Source organism: Macaca thibetana, chromosome 1 (assembly GCF_024542745.1).
Source record: "Macaca thibetana thibetana isolate TM-01 chromosome 1, ASM2454274v1, whole genome shotgun sequence".
Lineage (NCBI taxonomy): Eukaryota > Metazoa > Chordata > Mammalia > Primates > Cercopithecidae > Macaca > Macaca thibetana.
The window spans coordinates 11,706,207-11,728,632 of NC_065578.1; the positions used below are offsets into that span (position 1 = coordinate 11,706,207).

The 22,426-nt window shown below is 48.4% G+C and overlaps 1 protein-coding gene and 1 non-coding gene across 6 annotated transcripts in view; both read left to right on the top strand.

The window, feature by feature from the left end:
• VPS13D (vacuolar protein sorting 13 homolog D) overlaps positions 1–3,547 on the top strand; it is a 282,995-nt gene extending 279,448 nt beyond the window's left edge. For all 5 annotated transcript variants that reach the window (XM_050787581.1, XM_050787591.1, XM_050787600.1 and 2 more), the window contains 2 exons: positions 59–299; positions 2,094–3,547. In XM_050787581.1, coding sequence (XP_050643538.1) covers positions 59–299; positions 2,094–2,225 — 373 coding nt within the window. In that variant the 3' untranslated portion in view covers positions 2,226–3,547. The remainder of the gene's footprint in view (positions 1–58; positions 300–2,093) is intronic.
• Positions 461–626, top strand: LOC126945787 (small nucleolar RNA ACA59). Its single transcript, XR_007722547.1, has one exon. It is a non-coding gene; the product is annotated as a small nucleolar RNA ACA59 (small nucleolar RNA).
• Positions 3,548–22,426: the final 18,879 nt, after the last annotated feature.

A 22,426-nucleotide genomic window follows, 5' to 3' on the forward strand; every position in this document is an offset into this window, starting at 1 on the left:
CCCCTGACGCTGGGCCAAGCCCCAGGTGTCACTCCTGTGTTCCCGTCTTGCTTTGCAGCTTCATCGCTGTGGAGAACATTGACAGCTACTGCGTGCTCATCTCCTCCAAAGCTGTTTACTTCCTGAAAAGTGGGGACTACGTGGACCGAGAAGCCATTTTCCTAGAAGTCAAATACGATGACCTCTACCACTGCCTTGTCTCCAAAGACCATGGGAAGGTGTACGTGCAGGTGACCAAGAAAGCCGTGAGCACGAGCAGCGGAGTGTCCATCCCCGGCCCCTCCCACCAGAAGCCCATGGTGAGTGCATGGCTGTTCTCAGGCTGTTCTCAGGCTCCTCAGGCGCAGGGCCAGGGCCTCCATGCCTCTGCCCTGCTTCCCCCTCCTCAGCAGGAGCCCATGTAGGAGGTTCAGGCTGGGCCCTTCCCAGGAGTGCTCCTCTCCGTCCTGAACGTGGGAGGGCCCAGGGTATGTTTACGGGGTGATGCTGCCCGGGGTGATGCTGCCCTCCAAGCTGGCCCATGGGTGACTGTGGGAATGTTACTGCCTCACAACATTTGTGCCTCAGTTACTCATAGATGTAGTGAGGGTGACAATACTTACTCTCATTGGTGATAAGGAACAGCTAACAAAACACACAGGGTTTTTCTGCTCCCACAATGGGATTCTCCAGTGCACTGAATGGAAGAAAGCACTGGAGCTCACGCTTCTCCGTTGTTTCTCCTTAACAGTGGAAACCAGAACATTATTTCTAGTAGCTCTAGCACGTGCAATAAGTATTTGTAAATAAAAGTTATACTTGGCCTCCAGAGGGGGCAGGGTATTGCTATGACAAGGCCTTTAAATAAGAAAGCTCCTGTGAACAGCTCACGCTCCTGGAGGGCTGGCCGCCTTGTGGGTTGTGTGGTCATTGTGTCGCTGTCATCCCCTCCTCGCTATTGGTCATGGCAGGTGATTCATTCAGGTCTACACAGCTGACCTTGAGGAGCTGGGGTTCAAATCCAAGTGACTTGACACAGGAGCTGGCTGCAGAGCCCCTCGCGGTGCTGTCCCTGGCCAGTCTGCCTGGTGGCTTGCCACGACACCCAGGTGTTAGTCCTGCTCATTCTCACCCGGTACGCCGGGATTTTGAAGCTTGCATTCAAGAACGATACGTTAATTAAAAGGGCCTGCCCGCGTCTCTCTCTACGGATCAGAAATAGCGCCAGCCTTACTGGGCCTCTCTCCTCCGGAGTCCTTTGGCCTCCCCCTGCTCAGCAATGCACTTGGGCTTGCTTGGGCTTGTGTAAGGCTCCCCTGGGGTCGGTCATTGGCTTAAGTTAGAGCTGGCTGACAAAGAGGGCGAGCACCCCAAAGTGTGAGTATTTCTCCAGATCCCTTCACTGTAGCAGGTGGGCAGCCTCGCCTACTACACTTCTGCACCCTTTCAAAGCAGGTGAGCAGGGAGGTGTTTGTGGTAAGAAAGACCTAGACGCTTTTGTTGGCTGATTCTTCTTCCTTCCTCGGCTGTCACCTGAGATGTGAACCCCGCACTCCTGCTCTCGGTCTTACCTCTGCACATCAGTTCTGGGGGCGGGGAGGGGTGGGGTCCCAGATGGCAGGTGAGTATGGGTTGGCTGCACAGTCCTGGGGAATGTTTAAAAAGACAGATCGGCCAGGCGTGGTGGCTCACGCCTGTAATCCCAGCACTTTGGGTGGATCACGAGGTCAGGAGTTGGAGACCATCCTGGCTAACACGGTGAAGCCCCGTCTCTACTAAAAAAAAAAAAAAAAAAATTAGCCAGGTGTGGTAGCACACGCCTGTAGTCCCAGCAACATGGGAGGCTGAGGCAGGAGAATCACTTGAACCCGGGAGGCGGAGGTTGCAGTGAACAGAGATCGTGCCTGGGTGACAGAGACTCCGTCTTAAAAATAAAAAAAAAAATCCAGACTTGAGTGCAAGTGAACTAGGGGAGCAGCCCCGGCCATCACTGTTTCTTTGACGTGGACATCCCATCCTGAGACACAGCTGGGCTGGGAGCCGCCGCCTAGGGGATCTGATTCCTGGGTTTCCCCACCCTGGGGGCAGGTGACCCATCCTGTTCTCCTCCTTAGGTCCACGTGAAATCTGAGGTCCTCGCTGTCAAGTTGTCACAAGAAATAAACTACGCCAAGAGCCTCTACTATGAACAGCAGCTTATGTTAAGACTCAGCGAAAACCGAGAGCAGCTGGAGCTGGACTCCTGAAGCCCCGCTGCTGAGACGGGCGCTCCCGACACAGCACAGACCCGCCGGGAGGAAAGAGGCCAAGCTCTCGGCGGGCATTAGAGGCAGAACCAGAGTTGGGTTTGGGGAAGTTGTCAAGGAATGAGGGAAAGTAAATCCTCATGAGGAAAGATACAAGTGGAAATCACATTAATTTGTGAGGCAGGGAGTTATTTTAGATTATGGGAAATAATTTTTAAAGGTATTGGTTAAATAACATTTAAAAACATGTACCGAGACGAATCTAATTTTTAGATGCCCTGTATTTTGTTAACATGTATATATGTACAACTGTGTGTTTGTAAATATATAGGAACGTTTCTGAGCAGGGCCTGTGCTATGTGTAAAGGTTTGTTAACTGTAAAGTAATATAAAATTATATTGGATCTTCTATTGCACTAATTCTAGACATCTAATTCAGGATACTGTCTATAGAAAGGCATTCTTAAAGAATGTTACATCTTAGTTTTGGAGACTAAAGTATTCCCAGTAAAGTGGGTTGAGGTGAGGGCTGTGGTCCTGAAAGGGACACCTTTGACATCGTGGCTGCCCAGTTGGGCCGTGAGCTGCGGCACCCAGGACTAGCGCTGGCCCCTCAGAAGGATCTAGGAGAGGGGCTTGGGAGCTCACTTTTAATTTCTCACCCCCATTTTACAAAGAGTGCTTAGATTCTCACAAATTGTGTTGTAAGTTATCCATTTGGCTTTATCCTAACTAGTCTTACCAAACTTAGAGGGAAACCTGTGCTCTATTACCACACATGGGCAAATCAGCATTGTAAGCTTTCTCAGGTTATTATTAGAGAGGTTGGAAACATTGGTAAACTCTGTTAACTGAGAAGGAAAAGAAAAATCCCATTGAACTACTGCAACAAATCAGAAATCCACATAAGAGTGCTCTCCTGCCTGGGCAGCAGCAACCAAGAACAAAGCCCGGGGACTGTTTTCCTTTTAATAAAGCCACAGGCGGGCATCGCAGCTCCACAGCCCGAGGGGACACAGGATGGAAACCCCAGGGTGAGAAGGGAGCGGGGAGAGTTCCAGAAAGGGGATGAAATAGTATTAAAAAGCTGCGTTGGTAAGCTTTTCGTGGAACCAAGATTTGACGAAAGCATCTCTTATCCTTGTTTTTAAATTCCTGCTGGGAGCAAGGCCTGGTATGAGCGGCCTGGGTCTTTTTTTGGTGTTTCGCTTTTCTGTAAGGATTAAGCATCTAGGGAGAAGGGAAAAAGGGCCTCACTTTAGAATGAATGACTCACCTTGTGATTTTAAAATTTTTATTTTAATAAAGCTAATCAATTTCTACAACCTTGTCACATGTAGCTGAGTCTGGGATGACTCAGTGGATCAGTGGATGCGTGGAAGGTTTTGGTGTTTATAACTCATGACCCAAATCCTTCCAAAACACAAATGAAGCTAATCTTCTTCCCCTCCCTTTCCTCTCCCACTTCCCCTCTGTGTCTGTCTGTGTGTGTGTGTGTGTGTGTGTGTGTGTGTGTGTCTGTGTGTGTGTGTGTGTGTGTATGTCTGTGTGTGTATGTGTATGTCTGTGTGTGTGTGTGTGTGTGTGTATGTGTGTGTGTGTCTGTCTGTGTGTGTGTGTGTGTGTATGTCTGTGTGTGTATGTGTATGTCTGTGTGTGTGTGTATGTCTGTGTGTGTGTGTGTGTATGTCTGTGTGTGTGTGTGTGTGTGTGTGTGTGTGTGTGTGTGTGTGTGTGTGTGTGTGTACGCGTGCAGAGGAAGGAAGGGAGCTTTAGCACAAGTAGCTACATGGTGTTCAAGGATCAGCTTTCTTGAACTCCGAGGCTGGTTGCCTTCGCTGAACTCCAAGTTAGTGGATTGCAGAATTGAAACTTGGCTTTTGCGGCATTGGGTGGGTTTTAGTTTGTGTCTTTCCGGGGGGTAGTCGTGATTGTGTCAGCACTCATGCCCTGCACAAGATCGCAGCAGGATACAGCCAAGTGGCAGCTCCTCCGCAGCTTCCTCCTCAGCCTCCCTCCTTGCACCCCAAAGTTTGGCTTGTGGTTTTTGTCATCAGCAACCCACTGCCTGAGATCATGATCTCTTAAAAGATGAGACTCTCGGAAGGGTTGATTGTATGCGTCAGTGAGCCTTCTATCAGCTTCTGAAACAAAGTCACTTGAAATTTCTTGATGAGATCAAGGAGTTTAGCGTTACTAAAGAAATCTGCTTTGGGCCGCAGCAGTGCTGGGCATTCTCAGATCTGACTGAGGAAGTTAGCCTGCAGCTGGTGCTTTAGGAGGAATCCAGAGAAGTGTTCAGATGCCCTCCTCGGGCTCCTTTCTAATTTTATTCAATCTTTAAATAGCTGCCCATCTCCTGTGATTGCACAATCAAGCACTTTGACACTCGCACCTTAGGAGAGGCAGATGTTAAAATGGGATCCAAAGACCATCTAGGGCAAGGCTGGGTGGGAGATGGGAGGGCGAACGGCGAGCTGTTCCACTTCTCAGCCCTCCCCTGCCCTGCAGCCCTGGGCCACCTGCGGCCAGAAGGTTTCAGGGGTGTCTGACATCCCCTCCTGGTTCTCACCAGGAAAACATGCAAAACTTTGGAGGAAACAGGCGCTGCCCGTGGCTCCTTCAATGCCCCGTTTCTTTGTAAACTGATACTCAGCCAGCAACGTCTAAGACTTTGTTAAGATCATTTCTGGCCGGGCGCGGTGGCTCAAGCCTGTAATCCCAGCACTTTGGGAGGCCGAGACGGGCGGATCACGAGGTCAGGAGATCGAGACCATCCTGGTTGACACGGTGAAACCCCGTCTCTACTAAAAAAAATACAAAAAACTAGCCGGGCGCGGTGGCGGGCGCCTGTATTCCCAGCTACTCGGGAGACTGAGGCAGGAGAATGGCGTGAACCCGGGAGGCGGAGCTTGCAGTGAGCTGAGATCCGGCCACTGCACTCCAGCCTGGGCGGCAGAGCGAGACTCCGTCTCAAAACAAAAAAAAAAAAAAAAAAAAAAAAAAAAAAGATCATTTCTACTGCTTTTCTTTCTGCCTCAAACACACAGTTGGTCTCTGAGGAAAGTAAAATAAATGGAATAAGCGTAAATTGGGTAAGGAGATATCCAAAGCCACTCAGTCCCTTGACCCAGCACCGTTGACCGACCCGTGTCACTCCCTGGCTGGCGCTGCTTCTCTGTGCTCACTGAAAGGTGAGCCAGGCCAGTGTTTCCCCAGGCTCTGGCCTGGTCACTACACAGTGGAAAACAGACAAGCGGCCCCTTCCCCAGTCCCAGAGTGTCTTGCTGCTTGGTGGGTACTCACCGCAATGTTCTGAAGGCTCCAGGGCCACTTTGTTTGTAAGTATGATCTGTGCCTCAAAATACCATAGTAGCTGCTTGATAAAATTCTAAAAATGAAATATCTGGTTCTCTATTATGTAAACACTATTACAGTCACCAATGTGTTAAGACTCTCGAGTCTGGTTCTCATATCAGAGTCATCATTTTTCTTCCTGTGGAATAAAATGCTTTGTGGACTTCCCAAACTTGTTGTTTGTTTTCTTCTGGTCTCTTGGTGATCTGTAGCTTCTAGAGCTATCACCAGTGACAAATACCAAACATAGTGTGATGTTCATGATAAAATGTGGCCTCTCCCCCCAAGCCTGGGGAGGCAGCCCCACTCCTTAACCAGTCTCAACCTCCCAAGAGTAAGTGGCAGTCTCCGCACTATACTGGCTGCTGCTCAGCCCACTCTGAGGTTCCTGGTTCAAGCCCCAGCAGGACAGAAGTCACACTAAGGGTTTAGGCAGCTGAAGAAGAAACAGCAAAGGAGGCCGGGAGCGGTGGCTCACGCCTGTAATCCCAGCACTTTGGGAGGCTGAGGCGGGCGGATCACGAGGTCAGGAGATTGAAACCATCCTGGCTAACACAGTGAAACCTCATCTCTACTAAAAATGTAAAAAATTAGCCGGGCGTGGTGGCGGGCGCCTGTAGTCCTAGCTACTCGGGAGGCTGAGGCAGGAGAATCGCTTGAACCCGGGAGGCGGAGGTTGCAGTGAGCCAAGATCACGCTACTGCACTCCAGCCTGGCGACAGCTTGAGACTCTGTCTCAAAAAAAAAAAACTAGAAAAGGAGACTCAGCAGGATCATCCAGAGACGGAGTGACACCACGAGGGGATGGATCCTAGAAGCTGAGGCCAGAAAGGTTTCAAAGACCATTGAGTGCTGCTGCTAAGTCAGGTGGGATGAGGACCAACAATTACCAATGGACCTAGCGACACTGAAGTCACTGGAAACCTTTCCAAGAGTGGTTTCAATGGAGCATTGGAGGTGAAAACCGGGCTGGAGGAGGTTCAAGAGGAAAATGGAAGGAGAGAAATACCAACAGCTCTCTAGAGGAATCTGGCCGCAAATGGAGAGAACTGACCAGAAATTCAAGAGGGCAGGAAGGAATAAGGGAAAAGAGGGCCTGGCAGGCCGGGAAGATGGGTGGAGGTGGGGGAGCTTGAGATTCGGTTGATTGCTCCTGTTTTCTCACATCAGGCAAGAATGAATACAGGGCGGGAAGTGATGCAGATTTGGAGAGAGAGAAGGTGCACATAGTCATGTAGGATAACAGAAGCATGGTATGTTTGCCGGGCAACATTAAGGACCCATTTGAGGTTGATGACCGTGAATTTAAAGTGGGACCAGGCAGCCTGTGTTGTGTTTTTGTCCGACCACATTTAGCTGCACAGCTTCAGTGTTGTAGGATAGGCAAAGAATTGGCTTTAATCAAGAAATATTCCCCTCACCTATTCAGGTACCTCATCCACGGTTGCCCAGTTGAACTGGGCAACAGCCAGTCAGAACAAAATGTCAACAGAAATCCAAAAGCCTAGAGAAGGGAAGGGCTACGCTTTCCAAACCAAAGCACAACTTCTGAAGACTATGCCCCTTCCAAATGGGAGGGACAGTGGGAGGTGTGGTTAACAACCCCTACATGAGCACACAATTAGACTCTTTTCGAGGGTTCACGGATGCAGTGGGACAATCAGTCAGTGTTTGATAGTGAACCAGCCAGGCACTCCAGGGCATGGGGATGTCACTGACAGAAAGGGTGTGTGTATGACGATCTTCCCTTTCCTCAGCCGAGTTCAGCATGCCGTCTTGCAGGTATTGGTTGACTGCAAACAACTTTCACCCCAGCTCTTTAGACCAAGAATGTGATTTCTAGCACTGTAAGAGATACTTGATATTTGCTGTTCACTGGACAGTGCATCCCAAGACCCTAAGAACAGAAAGTGCTTCCTGAACACAGACCCAAGCATGTTCATTATTATGAAGAAGTTTGGATTAACCTGGAAGAGCACTTCTTCAGGAAATCTGAAGTGAGATTTCACTCCCATCTGCAAGGGTCTCGAAGACCATCCAAGTTGTGGCTCTCTGGCTGGGGGCATGATAAAAGCAATCATAAAGACCAAAGAAAGGGACTGTAATTCTAGCGCTTTAGGAAGCCAAACCAGGAGGAGCAAGACCAGCCTGGGCAACAGAGGGAGACCCTGTCCAAATTTTTACCATGTTATATAATTATTTATAGCTTCATACGCCGATATACATAGTCATAGATTCCTAACTTTGGTGTTTACAAAAATGGAATCTATTAAACACTGTTTAGCGACTTGCTTTTCTCACTGTTCCCGCAGGCTGGTATCACTGTAGTTTATTCTCTGAAGTGCTGCATGATCATTAATGGTGTAAATGTTCTATAATTCACTCACCTATTCCTGTTTCAGTGGGCGTTCACTTTGCTTTCCAGCTGCTTCCACCCTGCCCCCAAGATCAATGCTGCAATAAATGCCCGCCTATGTATGCGTTTACACACCAGTTTCATTTCTGTACAGTCACTTCCCGGGAGCTGATTAGTTAGGAGGTATGTTCCAGACCACTTTCCCCCAGTGCTGGTGGGAACGTGAAGGGCAGCACCCATCTCTGCCCCTCTTACCTGTCTGATGGGTACAAAGTGATAGTTCGTTGTTACTTTATCTTGCGTGTCCCCAGCAGCGAATTTGACCATCAATTGATTGTTTGTTGGCATTTGGATTTACTGTTAGGAACGGCATTTGCTGAATTACAGCAAATGCCTTTTCAGCATCTATTATTATGAACAGTTTATTATGATACTGTTTCTTCTCCTTTAATTTTTGTTTAAGTAGCACGTTGATATATTTCCTGATATGGAACCACTCTTAATCCCTGGAATAATGGGTTCCACTTGGATAAAATGTGTTAGTTTGTTTTTCTTTTGATACATTTCTGGCTCTTTTTTGCTAAGATTTTGAGTCTTGGCATTTTTTAAGTGAAAGAGGTCTATAATTTTCTTTTTTTCAGAGTAACCTTTTCTTTGTTTTGTTTTTGAGACAGAGTCTCTGTTGCCCAGGCTGGAGTGCAGTGACTCAATCTTGGCTCACTACAACCTTGAACTCCTGGGCTCAAGCGATCCTCCCACCTCAGCCTCCCACGGAGCTGGGGCTATAGGCATGTGCCACCTTGCCCGGCTAATTTTTTTTTATTTTGAGTAGAGATGGGGTCTTACTGTGTTGCCCAGGCTGGTCTCAAACTCCTGGACTCAAGTGATCCACCTCACTTCCCAAAGTGCTGGGATTATAGGCATCAGCCACTGTGCCCAGTCTCTTCATCAGACTTTAGAATGAAAATTATGCTCTCTTCGTAGAATGGACCGGGGAGCTTTCCACCATTTGGCTTACAGTACTTAAATTACATTAGAATTTTCAGTTCTGATTTTCAAAGCTTGGATAAAAGCTGGTTGCAAATCCTTAGGTTATATAACTTTTTTTTTTTTTTTTAAGAGACAAGGTCTTGCTCTGTCACCCAGGCTGGAGTGCAGTGGTGTGACCATAGTTCACTGTAGTCTTGAACTCCTGGGCTCAAGCCATCCTCCTACCTCAGCCTCCCAAGGATCTAGGACCACCGGCACACGCCACCATGCCCAGCTAATTTATTTTCTTTTTTGTAGAGGCAGGGTCTCTCGCTCTTTGCCAAGGCTGGTCTCAAATTCCTAGCCTCAACTAATTCTCCGGCCTCAACCTCCCAAAGAGCTGGGATTATAGACATGAGCCACTGTGCCCGGCCTAGAATGCTTTTCAGTGGTACCCTTTAATCATCCCTTGCTCTACTCTGTTTATTGGACTATTCAGGTTTTCCATTTCTTCATAGGTCAATTTTGGTAACATTTGATTCTTTTAAATCGTTCGGTTCTCTTAACTGTTGGAATGTGTTGCTGGTACAGTTGCATGTATTATTTTAAGTCCTCATATCTGGTTATTTCTCCTTTCTCATTCCTTGCGTGTTTTCACTTTTTTTTCATAACTAACTTTTTGAGGATGTTAGTGTTCTTTTCAAAGAACCAGTTTGAAATGTGCTTTTCTTTGCCACTTTTTGTTATTTTATTGATCACATCTTTAATCTTTTGGTCCCTATACCTGGCCTGTTTTGATTGATTTTACTATTCTTTTCTTGCTTTCTAAGGTAAGTATTTTGTTTTGTAGTGCTGTATTTTTTTCAACTTTCTTCTTGAATAATGACATTTTTAGGTTATAAATTTTCCTCTGGTACTCAGTTTGTCTCATTAATTTTGGCATTAAGCGTTCTCCTTTTATTGCTTTCTATGTAGTCTTTAATTTTGCTTTTAATTTCTTCTTTGATCTAAGGATTACCTACTTGTTAATTTCTATATATTAAATTATCTTATTTATTTATTTATCTATTTGAGACGAAGTCTGGCTCTGTTGCCCAGGCTGGAGTGCAGTGGCGCAATCTTGGCTCACTGTAACCTCCGCCTCCCAGGTTCAAGGGATTCTCCTGCCTCAGCCTCCTGAATAGCTAGGACTTGGTATGCCACACGCCTGGCTAATTTTTTGTATTTTTAGTAGAGATGGGGTTTCACCATGTTGGCCAGGCTGGTCTTGAACTCCTGACCTCAAGCAATCCTCCCACCTCAGCCTCCCAAAGTGCTGGGATTACAGGTGTGAGCCACTGTGCCCAGCCAAATTATCTCCTTTAAATTAATGTTTTGAATTTTATTGGATTACGATCAGTAAATAAATGTAACCTGAAGATTTCTACACTCTCAAAACATCTGGGCTGTGCGCAGGGGCTCACGCCTGTAATCCCAACACTTTGGGAGGCCAAGGTGGGCGGATCACTTCAGCTCAGGAGTTTGAGATCAGTCTGGGCAGCACTGCGAAACCCCATCTCTGCAAAATATACAAAAATGAGCCTGGCGTGATGCGCACCTGTAGTCCTAGCTACTTGGGAGATGAGGTGAGAGGATCTCTTGAGCCAGGGAGGTCGAGGCTGCAGTAAGCCATAACCACTGTACTCCACTGGGTAACAAAAGTGAGACTCTGACCAAAAAAAAAATCTGTTGTGATTTTCTTTTTGTCCAAGTGGTTGATCAGTTTATGTAAATGTTCCAGGGCCGGGTTCGGTGGCTCATGCCTGTAATCCCAGCACTTTGGGAGGCCAAGGTGGGCAGATCATGAGGTCAGGAGTTTGAGACTAGTGTGGCCAATACGGTGAAACCCTGTCTCTACTAAAAATACAAAAAAATTAACTAGGCGTGGTGGTGTGCGTCTGTAGTCCCAGCTACTCAGGAGGCTGAGGCAGAAGAATTGCTTGAACCCAGGAGACGGAGGTTGCAGTGAGCCAAGATCGTGCCACTGCACTCCATCCTGGGCGAGAGAGCAAGACTCCATCTAAAATAAATAAATAAATGTTCCATGAAGATATGAAACAAAAGTATATTCTCTCTTTGAGGCATGCAAAGGTACAGATAGAAAGACAGACACACAGAACTTTGTAGACTGTCTGAATTAAGTCCTGCAGGATATGATTTTGCGTGTGGGAGAGGCTGCCTTGCATCTTCAAGTGGCCCGAGGGGCAGTCTCTTAACTCCAGCTATATCCTTTGGAAGTGCAGTACGTGCTTAAAGTAAACAAAGTTAGAAGAAAGGAAAAAGAAGAACGCAGCAGCCTTAATTAAGCTTCCTCCAAATACTCCAGTTGGAACTTCAGAAGGATTTGACGTGGGACAGGCAGCTCTGTAATGCAATTTGGAACAATTGCATTACAGAGCTGCCTGTCCCACGCCCAGGAGCGGGACCAACCCATTTGTCGCTGAGAGGAGCCAGACCATGTTCTCCCACAGTCTTACCCAAACAGCACACCCAGCGGCAGCAGCTCCCAGGGGCTCACAAAACTTCACACCTCATGCTTCTTCTGGTCTGACTCAAAAGCACAGAAAGGTCATGGGTACGTTTTGACTTGGAGGAAATGTGTGAATCTAGACCAACTTGGCTCTTGGAAACCCCGGGCGAGTGAGCCCCCAAGGGAGGGAGTGTGTGGGAGACGGGAGGGGCGGTGCTGGGAGGGGGCGGGTGCTGAAACAGCTCCCAGGGCTACTTGAGAGGGAAAAGTCCTGCCTTTTGGGCGTATTTTCCTAAGATGCTTAAGGGGTACACAGACACCTCCGGGAAGTTTGGCCAAGCCTGTGGAAAGGCAACTCTCAATCTGTTCCATGGTTTGTCCACAGAGATCACGCATCCCTAGGTGTTCCCAGACAACACACATGACTCTGATGCTGCAGAACCTAACCCTCTGCCCCTCCAGCAACAGGGAGGCACTGCCAGCCGCTGCTCTTGAGCACGTCCTGGGCGCCAGGCTCGCTACTGAGTGCATGGATATGCAGTGAATAGGGTGGCATTCTTGCTGCCCTCGCTGAGCTGTACTAGTAGTGGGCGTCAGGGTGGGGCAGGGAAGACTCAACCGAGAAACAGGCGGATGGTCTGAGTCCAGCAAGAGTGAGGAGAGTTCACGAGGCACCGGGAAGAAGGCAGTGCCCATGTGGAGCCCTGAGGCAGGGACCTGCTTAGCACAGCTGAGTCCCAGGATCCCTGGACTGGCTGGAGCCCAATAAGAGGAGGTGGGAGGCGCAGCCGGGCCAGGTCATGATGGACTCTGTAAGCCACGCTGGGAGAAGCTATAAGCAGAGGGTTCCACGGTGAGGCTGACATCACAAAAGAAATACCTGTCCGGGCCGGGCGCGGTGGCTCACGCCTGTAATCCCAGCACTTTGGGAGGCCGAGTCGGGCGGATCACCAGGTCAAGAGATCGAGACCACCCTGGCTAACACGGTGAAACCCCGTCTCTACTAAAAATACAAAAAATTAGCCGGGCGTGGTGGCGGCGCCTGTAGTCCCAGCTATTGGGGAGGCTGAGGCAGGAGAATGGTGTGAACCCGGGAGGCGGAGCTTGCAGTGAGGTGAGATCAGGCCACTGCACTCCAGCCTGGGCGACAGAGCGAGACTCCGTCTCAAAAAAAACCACAAAAAACAAAAAACAAAAAAGAAATACGTGTCTGGCTGCAGATGAAGACAGGGTAGCATGAGTTAATAGTGGAGAGCAGCTGCAATAGCCCAGGCAAGAAATAAGGAGGCTTGGATGAGGATGGGGGCAGAGAGATGGAAGGGAGCAAATAGAGTCTGGATATGTTTTTGAGGGAGAACAGAAAAACCAGTGAGATTGATTTCATGCAGAGATTAGGGGCCAAGCACAGTGGCTTATGCCTGCAATCCCAACACTTTGGAAGGTGGAGGCAGGAGGATCACCAGAGCCCAGGAGTTTGAAACTTCAAAACCAGCCTGGGCAACATAGCAAGACCCCACCTCTAAAACAAAAAAAATTAGCTGGCCGTGGTGGCACACGCCTGTAGTCCCAGCTACTAAGGAGACCAAGACAGGAGAACTCCTTGAGTCCTAAAGTCAAGGCTGCAGTGAGCCGAGATTGCACACTGCACTTCAGTCTGGCAGACAGAGCCAGACCTTGTCTCAAAAAATAAAAAAGATTAGGGGAAAAGAAATGTCAAGGGTAGCTTCTGGGTTTCTAGCTTAAGCAACCAGTGATGTGTTTAAAACCATGGAGGCAGATTTGATGATAATGAGAGTAGAATTTGAGATGAGAAGAGTGCCAGGACCTGGACAAGCCCCACGGATCACGAGGTCAGGAGATCGAGACCATCCTGGCTAACACGGTGAAACCCCGTCTCTACTAAAAATACCAAAAAATTAGCCAGGCCTGGTGGCGGGCGCCTGTAGTCCCAGCTACTCGGGAGGCTGAGGCAGGAGAATGACGTGAACCTGGGAGGCAGAGCTTGCGGTGAGCTGAAATCACGCCACTGCACTCCAGCCTGGGTTACAGAGTGAGACTCCATCTCAAAAAAAAAAAAAAAAAAAAAAAAGAAGAAGAAGAAGAAGAAGACGGTGCTTCAAGAAGGAGGATATGGTCAACTGGATTGCATGGCGATAAAACACCAAGTAAGACATATGTTGTATTCAACAATGTAGAGGACATTGCCTGTAAGTTTTGTTGGAATTTCAGACGGAGCGAAGTTAGGGAGGATGAAGTGCCAATGGCAGGTTAAGGAGAGATCGTGAATGTGACGGAGTGGCCATGGAACTTTGGCCCACGGCAGTGACTTACAAGGGCGGTCAGTGGGAGTAGGAGCCTGCATGCTGGAGAAAGAGTGCAGATCCAGCCTGCAAACAATTAAAAAACAATAATAAAACTAGGACTAAAAGCCGGCTGCTTTTTATTATCACTGTGCTCTTGGCAATTCTAAACAAAATCTGGAGATTTGGGGTGGAGATAAAATTCTCCTCCCATCAAAAATCTTTAGTGAGTTTAAATTCCAGTGAGTTTTAGTAGATATGTAGGCAAGCTTTAAATTAGCACATTGTAGTACTTCTCCTTTAGTAAACCTTGTACACCACATGGATATTAACTCTGAGATCTGCCGGTTATACAGCGGGCGCCCACCAAACGTGGACTCAGCTAATGCACCTTCATTTCAAGAGAACGTTCTAATGGTTTGGGATTGTTCAGGCTTGCTCGGGCACGGTGGAGTCTCTAACCCCCCTGTTCTAACATATTTCTGCATTTAAACAGATTTTTTTTTTTTTTTTACAATATTTACATTTTATCTATTGATGACAGTTTCTCCATAGGCTATATCCTCTTTTTTTTTTTTTTTATTTCACCTGTATTACATCATATTCCATGCATTACAATCTGTCAAAATAAGGACAGAGACAGGAAAACGAAACGAAAATAATAGAGTGTTTAAAGTTATCATCTTTCATGACCAAGGGTGGAATGGGATGGTTATAACACTCTAATGAGACATAAAGTGATTCTTGAAGGTTTTTTTTTTTAATCTAGCTCCACTTTTATTTTTTATGTATTTATTATTATTATACGTTAAGTTCTAGGGTACATGTGCACAACATGCAGGTTCGTTACATATGTAAGACAAAGCAGTGGGACGGGACTTGAGTTGCTTCAATTCTGTCATTCTGTGTGACCACTTGCGGTTTTATTTTATTTATTTATTTATTTATTTATTTATTTATTTATTTATTTTTGAGATGGAGTTTCACTCTTGTTACCCAGGCTGGAGTGCAATGGTGCAATCTCGGCTCACTGCAACCTCCACTTCCCAGGTGCAAGCAATTCTCCTGCCTCAGCCTCCCATGTAGTTGGAATTGCAGGCATGCACCACCATGTATTTTTAGTAGAGACGGGGTTTCACCATGTTGGCCAGGCTGGTGTCGAACCCCTGACCTCAAGTGATTTGTCCGTCTCAGCCTCCCAGAGTGCTGGGATTACAGGTGTGAGCCACCATGCCCGACCTCACTTGCAGTTTATTTGTGTTTTAAAACTTAAAGAATGAGGCCGGACACAGTGGCTTACGCCTGTAATCCCAACATTTTGGGAGGTTGGTCAAGGCAGGTGGATCACCTGAGGTCAGGAGTTTGAGACCAGCCTGGCCAACATGGTGAGGTTGCAGTGAGCTGAGATCGCGCCACTGAACTCCAGCCTGGGCGACAGAGAGAGACCCTGACTCAAAAAAAAAAGAGAAAAAAAACTTAAAAAGTGAAACAGAATTCAGACTAGGAAGGGGAACCTTCTTGTCTGGTAAGTGCAAATTTTAGTTCATCAATGAAATGTAAAGAAAATTGTTATGTTAGCAGTATGATTTTACAATTGCCACAATTTTCAGTTGTACCTTTTGCTGATGATTTTCTTAAAATCCACTTACTAGTTACTGGAGAATTATTTAAATAGACATTTGTTATATAGGGCTGTCACCAAAAAAACAAAATACAGATCATTAAGTAAATATAAAAAACATACAACGATGGCCGGGCACAGTGGCTCACACCTGTAATCCCAGCACTTTGGGAGGTCAAGGCGAGCGGATCACCTGAGGTCAGGAGTTGAAGACCAGCCTGGCCAACATGGCAAAACCCCGTCTCTACTAAAGAATACAAAAATTAACTGGGTGTGGTGGTGCACACCTGTAATCCCAGCTACTGGGGAGACTGAGGCACGAGAATCGCTTGAGGAGACTGAGGCACGAGAAGCGCTTGAACCTAGGAGGCGGAGGTTGCGGTGAGCTGAGATCGCGCCACTGCACTCCAGCCTGGGCAACAGAACGAGACTCTGTCTCAGAAAAGCAAACAAACAAACAAAAAACATTCAACAAGAGTAAGTAGTTGTGTCCTTTTATACTGTCATACTTTTATACTGTGATTGTGTATTTTTAAAGTTCAATAAATATTCACCATCTGCATTTATTTTATTATTGTTTCATTCATTATTGTTAGTGAAGATATTAGGTTGGTGCAAAGGTAATTGCTGGTTTGTTTGTTTTGAGATGGAATTTCACTTTTGTTTCCCAGGCTGGAGTGCAATGGTGCGATCTCAGCTCACTGCAACCTCTGCCTCCCGGGTTGAAGCGATTCTCCTGCCTCAGCCTCCCGAGTAACTGGGATTACAGGCATGCGCCACCACGCCTGGCTAATTTTGTATTTTCAGTAGAGACGGGGTTTCTCCATGTTGGTCAGGCTGGTCTTGAACTCCTGACCTCAGGTGATCTGCCCACCTTGGCCTCCTAAAGTGCTAGGATTCCAGGCATGAGCCACCGTGCCGGCAGGTAATTGCTGTTTTTGTCATTGAAAGTAGTTTTGTCATATTGAGAAAGGAAGAGTTAAAAACAAAGCAAAACTCTTCTATGGGCTTCCAGACCACTAAGACACCACTGGTCCAAGGTAAGGGTCCTGGGGGATATCCAATGTCTGTCATCCCTGGAGATGGGAGAGGAGCTGGGTCTGACCGTGGGGACCACCAGACTAAACCAAGGCCCGTCACGGAGTTGATAAGAGAAGTTCCCAAAAGGACTGAAACATCTTCAGTGCAGCCTGAATTGGGGAAGGGAAGGGCAGGTGGGTGAGGGGAGAGGAGAATGAGAGAGTCCTGAACTGGAATTTTATGGGAGCTCAGAAAGAACTGTTTTCAAATCCGGTGCCCCACCGTGTCCCATGCCACACTAATCCTGTCCCCAAAGGCAGCTACTTTGAACTCTTTTCCAATATCTTCTTGTATTTAACTCTATTTTTCCAAATACGATGTTTTCACCTATTTTTGCATTTTTTGCCAATTGTGGGTGTGGTCTACTGATTTTCTACTGTGGAGGATTAGGCTTTGGCTCTCTCCATCTCCCCCACAACCTCCCCAAAATATTCCACACTGGGGAGAAAAGGAGAAACATCATTACATATCCTAGATGTTTATAGGATAGCAGGGGAATATTATGAATAACTTTTTGCCTTTAAATCTAACAATGCGGATAAAATGGGCACATTTCTTGAAAGGCACAAATTACAGAAAGTCATAGGAGAAACGGGAAATTTGAATAGCCCTATATCTATTCATGAAATTAAATTTTTAATTAAAAACCTTCCCCCACACAAAAAAATCCAGGCCCAGATGGCTTCACTTGCGAATTCCACTCAAGGAAAACACTCAAGGGAAAATTAGTATCAACCCTACACAAATCCGCACTAGAGAAGGCAGCACTTTCCGATTCATGTTGTGATAAACAAACTATAGTATAACATAGGGTTGAAATACTACGCAGCAAGGAAAGCCCACAAACTACTGACACACAAAGCCGCCTAGAGGAGCTCACAATCACGCAGAGTGAAAGGAGGGTAACGGCCCAGCTAAGATTTAAAGAAAGAGTTAATGGTGTGAAGAGGCGTGAATGGGAGTGAGCAGAGAGAGATTTTTCTCTTTGAGGACAGGAAGCCAGTGACCTAAATGACTAAAGGAGCCTCTGGCCTTGGCTACTCCCTGAGATGGAGAACTGGGAGACAGCCTGGCGCGGTGGCTCAAGCCTGTAATCCCAGCACTTTGGGAGGCCCAGGTGGGCAGATCACAAGGTCAGGAGACCAAGACCATCCTGGCTAACATGGTGAAACCCCGTCTCTACTAAAAATACAAAAAAGTAGCCGGGCATGGTGGCGGGCGCCTGTAGTCCCAGCTACTCAGGAGGCTGAGCAAGAGAATCGCTTGAACCCGGGAGGCGGAGCTTGCAGTGAGTGGAAATCGCGCCACTGCACTCCAGCCTGGGCGACAGAGCGAGACTCCATCTCAAAAAAAAAAAAAAGAAAAAGAGAACTGGGAGGCCGTCTTAGGTGATGGGTTTCACTTTCAACACGTTGAACATGGGGCCCTGCAGAGCATCCAGTTGGCAGCGTTAGAAAGGTAGAGATGGGGGAGTCATTCTTTTGGAGACAGTAGTTTGTTTGTTTGTTTGTTTTTTGGAGACAGTCTCATTCTGCTGCTCAGGCTGGAGTGCAGTGCTGCAATCTCGGCTCACTGCAACCTCTGCCTCCCAGGTTCAAGCGATTCTCCTGCCTCAGCCTCCTGAGTAGCTGTGATTACAGAAATGTGCCACCACACCCAGCTAATTTTTGTATTTTTAGTAGAGACGGGGTTTCACCATATTGGCCAGGATGGTCTCGATCTCCTGACCTCAAGTGATCCACCCACCTTGGCCTCCCAAAGTGCTGGGATTCCAGGCGTGAGCCACCGCGTCCGGCCTGGAGACAGTAGTTTAAATAAGTCCTGGCATGAATGCCTTACTCAGAGGGGGCATAAAGTGAGGGGTCTAAGGCCAGCGCCCTGGGAAATGTCAACGTAAGGACTGCCAGGGGAGGAGGAACCAGGAAGGGTCAGTGACAGGGATGGAAGGGGGTGTCGTGGGGAAAAGGGCAGAGGCAGAGGGACTAGTGACCGCCTCTGCTCTGAGGTCAGGTGGAGCAAGACTGGAAAGAGGCCGGGGGTTGGGAAATGAGGCCATCGGTGGCCTTGTCCCCGGCGGCTCTGGGATGTGGGCCAGAAGCCGGTGGCTGGTGTTGCAACAGGATCCAAAGGTGAAGAAGGGAGTGTAGATGTGTCTTTAAAATTCGACTGTGGGAGGGAGGGAGGTTTGGGTTTTTGCCATGTTGGTGTTTCAAAAGCAGCAGGGACCTGAGCTGCTTCTGGACTGGAAGGAAGGAGCCAGCAGACAGGGAGGAGAGGAGGGGAAGTGGGTAGTGAAGGAGAGAGAGAATAGCCGGGGTTGGTGGGCAGAAGAAGAGGGAATGGAGCCCTAGAGGCCTGGGCAGGAGGCCTCTTGCTGTTGAGCTGCAGCCGGCTGTATTTTGAGACCTTAACCTTAACCTTCTCAGCTGTGTTGGATGCGGCCTCCAGAGGCCCAGGAGAGGTAGGGATCAGACAGGGTTCAACAAGGAGCCAGAACCACGAGGTCTATCGTGGAATAAAGGATGCATTCTAGGAGTCAGGCTTCACCCAGCTGTGGCGGGGGTAGAGGGCGAGGAGGACCGCGGAAGGGGCTGGGGTGGGCGTCTCTGGGAGGTGTCTTCTGTGAGTTTGCAGTCAAGGGTCTGGGGTGGGCCTGGGGTCAGTGTTGGTCAGCAAGGCCAGCCTCAGCTTTGCCTCTCAAATCACGGGTGCCTTCCCTCTTGACAGCTCTGCCCTGAGACCTACAGGAAGGGGATTCTGAGAAATATGGCTTCCACCGTTACCAAGTGGACCGGCACTGTCCCATAGAAATAATGCAAGTCACTCAGGCACCTGGAATCCCAGCACTTTGGGAGGCGGAGGCAGGCGGATCCCTTGAGGCCAGGAGTTTGAGACCAGCCTGGCCAACATGGCAAAACCTCATCTCTATCTTTACTAAAAATACGAAAATCAGCAGGGCATGGTGATGCGTGCCTGTCATCCCAGGACGTTGCAGTGAGTGAGATGGTGCCACTGTACTCCAGCTGGGGCGGCAGAGCAAGACTGTATCCAAAACGAGAAAGAAAGAAAGAATGCAAGTCACACATGTAATTTAAAATTGTCTAGGCCGGGAGCAGTGGCTGACACCTGTAATCTCAGTACTTTGGGAGGCTGAGGCGGGAGGATTGCTTGAGCTCAGGAGTTCAAGACCAGCCGGGGAAACATAGTGAGACCTTGTCTCTACTTTAAAAATAAAAAAAAAATGAGCTGGGCCTCATGGCACATGTCTGTAGTCCCAGCTACTAGGGAAGCTGAGGCTCCTTGAACCCAGGAGGTAGAGGCTGCTGTGAGCTGAGATTGAACCACTGTACTCCAGCCTGGGCAACAGAGCAAGACCCTGTCACTAAAAAAAAAAAAAAAAAAAATAGGCTGGGTGTGGTGGCTCACGCCTGTAATCCCAGCACTTTGGGAGGCTGAGGCAGACAGATCATGAGGTCAGGAGTTCGAGACCAGCCTGACCAACATGGTGAAACCCTGTCTGTACTAAAAATAGAAAAATTAGCCAGGCATGGTGGCACACACCTGTAATCCCAGCAACTCAGGAGATTGAGAAAGGAGAATTGCTTCAACGCAGGAGGCGGAATGAGCCGAGATCGTGCCATTGCACTCTAGCCTGGGCGACAGAGTGAAACTCCATCTAAAAATAAATAAATAAATAAATATAAAATTTTCTAAGTGTCGCATTTTTTAAGAAGGAAAAAGAAATGGAAAGTTAATTTTGATAATTAAAGACAATATGTCCAAGACATTATCATGTAATGTATAATCAATAGAAAACATTGTCAGTGAATGCTTTATGTTGTGATTTTGCACTAAATCTTTGAAACGTGGTGCCTGTTTCACGTCGACAGAACAGCTCAACTCCGAATAGGCGCATTTCCATTGCCGCTGTAGCTGGTGGCCGTCAGATTGGACAGCACGGTGGAGGTGGGTCAGGAAATGCGAGGAGAGCACTTTCGGAAGCGTCTGGATCCTGGGCCCTCGGGGAGCGCAGGGCCTGGGTCCTGATGTGAGGAACCTGTTCCTGGAGCCTGCCCGTGGCTGAGACGGCCTCCTTCCTGGCCGACACATCACCTGCTCCGTCCAGTCCATGAGAAGCAGCTGTGGCCCAAGCCCATGACCCCGCCTGACTTCCCCAGGTGCACGTCACCCTCTGTGGCAGCCCTGGATGTGCACGAGCTCCTCAGGAGGGCGGGTGAGTGGACTTTGCAGCGGGGGGCTGGAGATGATCTCAAAGGGCACAAGGACTGGAACTGAACCAGCCACGACAGGGGACAGGGGTTTGGTCCGAGCCCCGTGGGAAGGGAAGGCCCCTCTGCTCCAGGCCCTCCAGGATCTCCAACCATGGCCCTAACGGCCGCCATGATGATGCCCACCTATGGGCTTTGGCACTTAGGGAGTGTCTTGCTGGGTGAAGGGCAGGTCACTATCAGATGCATCTGTTTAATTGTAGAGCTCCATGGAACACACATCTGGATGAGAGGAGGGAGCCAGGAGCTGTGAGAAGAGGGGGAGCTGTCGTCGCAAGAATGCAAGGCCCACAGGCTCTACGGCGCGGGGGAGCAGCAGGCATCTGAAGAAGGGGCATCAGGGGCACATGGCCAGCCCTCTTCACCCCAGTCTGCCCCAAGCCAGCCCACTAGGAGTGACCCATTTTCTCCTAGCAGGATTCCTTGCATGGGGTGGCCTGGATCTGAAACTCCCGCTCTGAGCATTTCCTGTCAACCACAGAGAAGGTTAACTCAAGTTTCTTTTTTTGGTCATGACACTTTGGGGCATCTCACGGTGCTTCTTGGGTCCACTGGAGAGCCCTGGGAGCTCATAAGAGGCAAGAGGGGCCTACTTCTCCCTTGTTTGGGCTTTGTTTACTAAATACCAATATTAGATTAGGCAGCTCTGCAAACAAAACCAAGGCCTGGCCAGCTGTCCAGGGTGTTTAAAGTCTAAGGCATGAAGGCAGGGCGTGTGTCCGTGGACGTGCACATGCAAGCAGGCCGGGGGGAGAGCAGGCCGGGGGGAGAGCAGGCCGGTGGGAGAGCAGGCCCGGGGGAGAGCAGGCCGGTGGGAGAGCAGGCCCGGGGGAGAGCAGGCCGGTGGGAGAGCAGCCCAGCAGAGACCTTGGTGGTCCAGGGCTGAGCAAAGGCTTTGCCCACCAGTCTGTTCCAGTGTGCTCAGCACAGGAGTTAGCGGCCGTACACTTCAGCCAACGTCTTATTTTAGAAAATGACGTCCTCTGGGCGTGGTGGCTCACACCTATAATCTTAGCATTTGGGGAGGCCGAGGTCAGGAGTTCGAGCCCAGGCTGGCCAACATGGTGAAACTCCATCTCTACTCAAAATACAAAAATCAGCCAGGCGTGGTGATGCACGCCTATAATCCCAGCTACTCGGGAGGCTGAGGCAGGAGAATGGCTTGAACCTGGGAGGTGGAGGTTGTACTGAGCTGAGATTGCGCCACTGCACTGGAGCCTAGACAACAGAGCGAGACTCCGTCTCCAAAAAAAAAAAAAGATGGCATCCATAATGTTAATAAAAGTGGAGGTATTAGGAGGAGACATCCTGTCAACTTTTCATCAGCTCACATTTGACTCTCAGCTTTTTTCTATTAATCTAGTTATCATATCAACAGCGTTCTCACAAATGACCAAAGACAGTGTCGGTGGCTCTTAGTGTTTGAATGTAAAGATTTATAATGTTTTAAAAATGTCACCAGACTGAACACGGGAATGGTGAATCATTGGTTGTAAACCGTCACCTGAGCGTGGTAATTCCATCTCCATCTTAAGCAGAAAAAACATACTTACCCATGTGCCCAGGGGCTCACCCCAGCACACCTCTTGCCCACTTAGCCTAGTTGCTGGTCAAATGACTGAGTGGGGTTTAAATGCCCTTCAGACTTTATAGGTGGAATTCCTGAAACGCGTCTATCTAGAAGAGGAGAGGTAGTATTGAAAAGGGAAGAGGAAGTAGA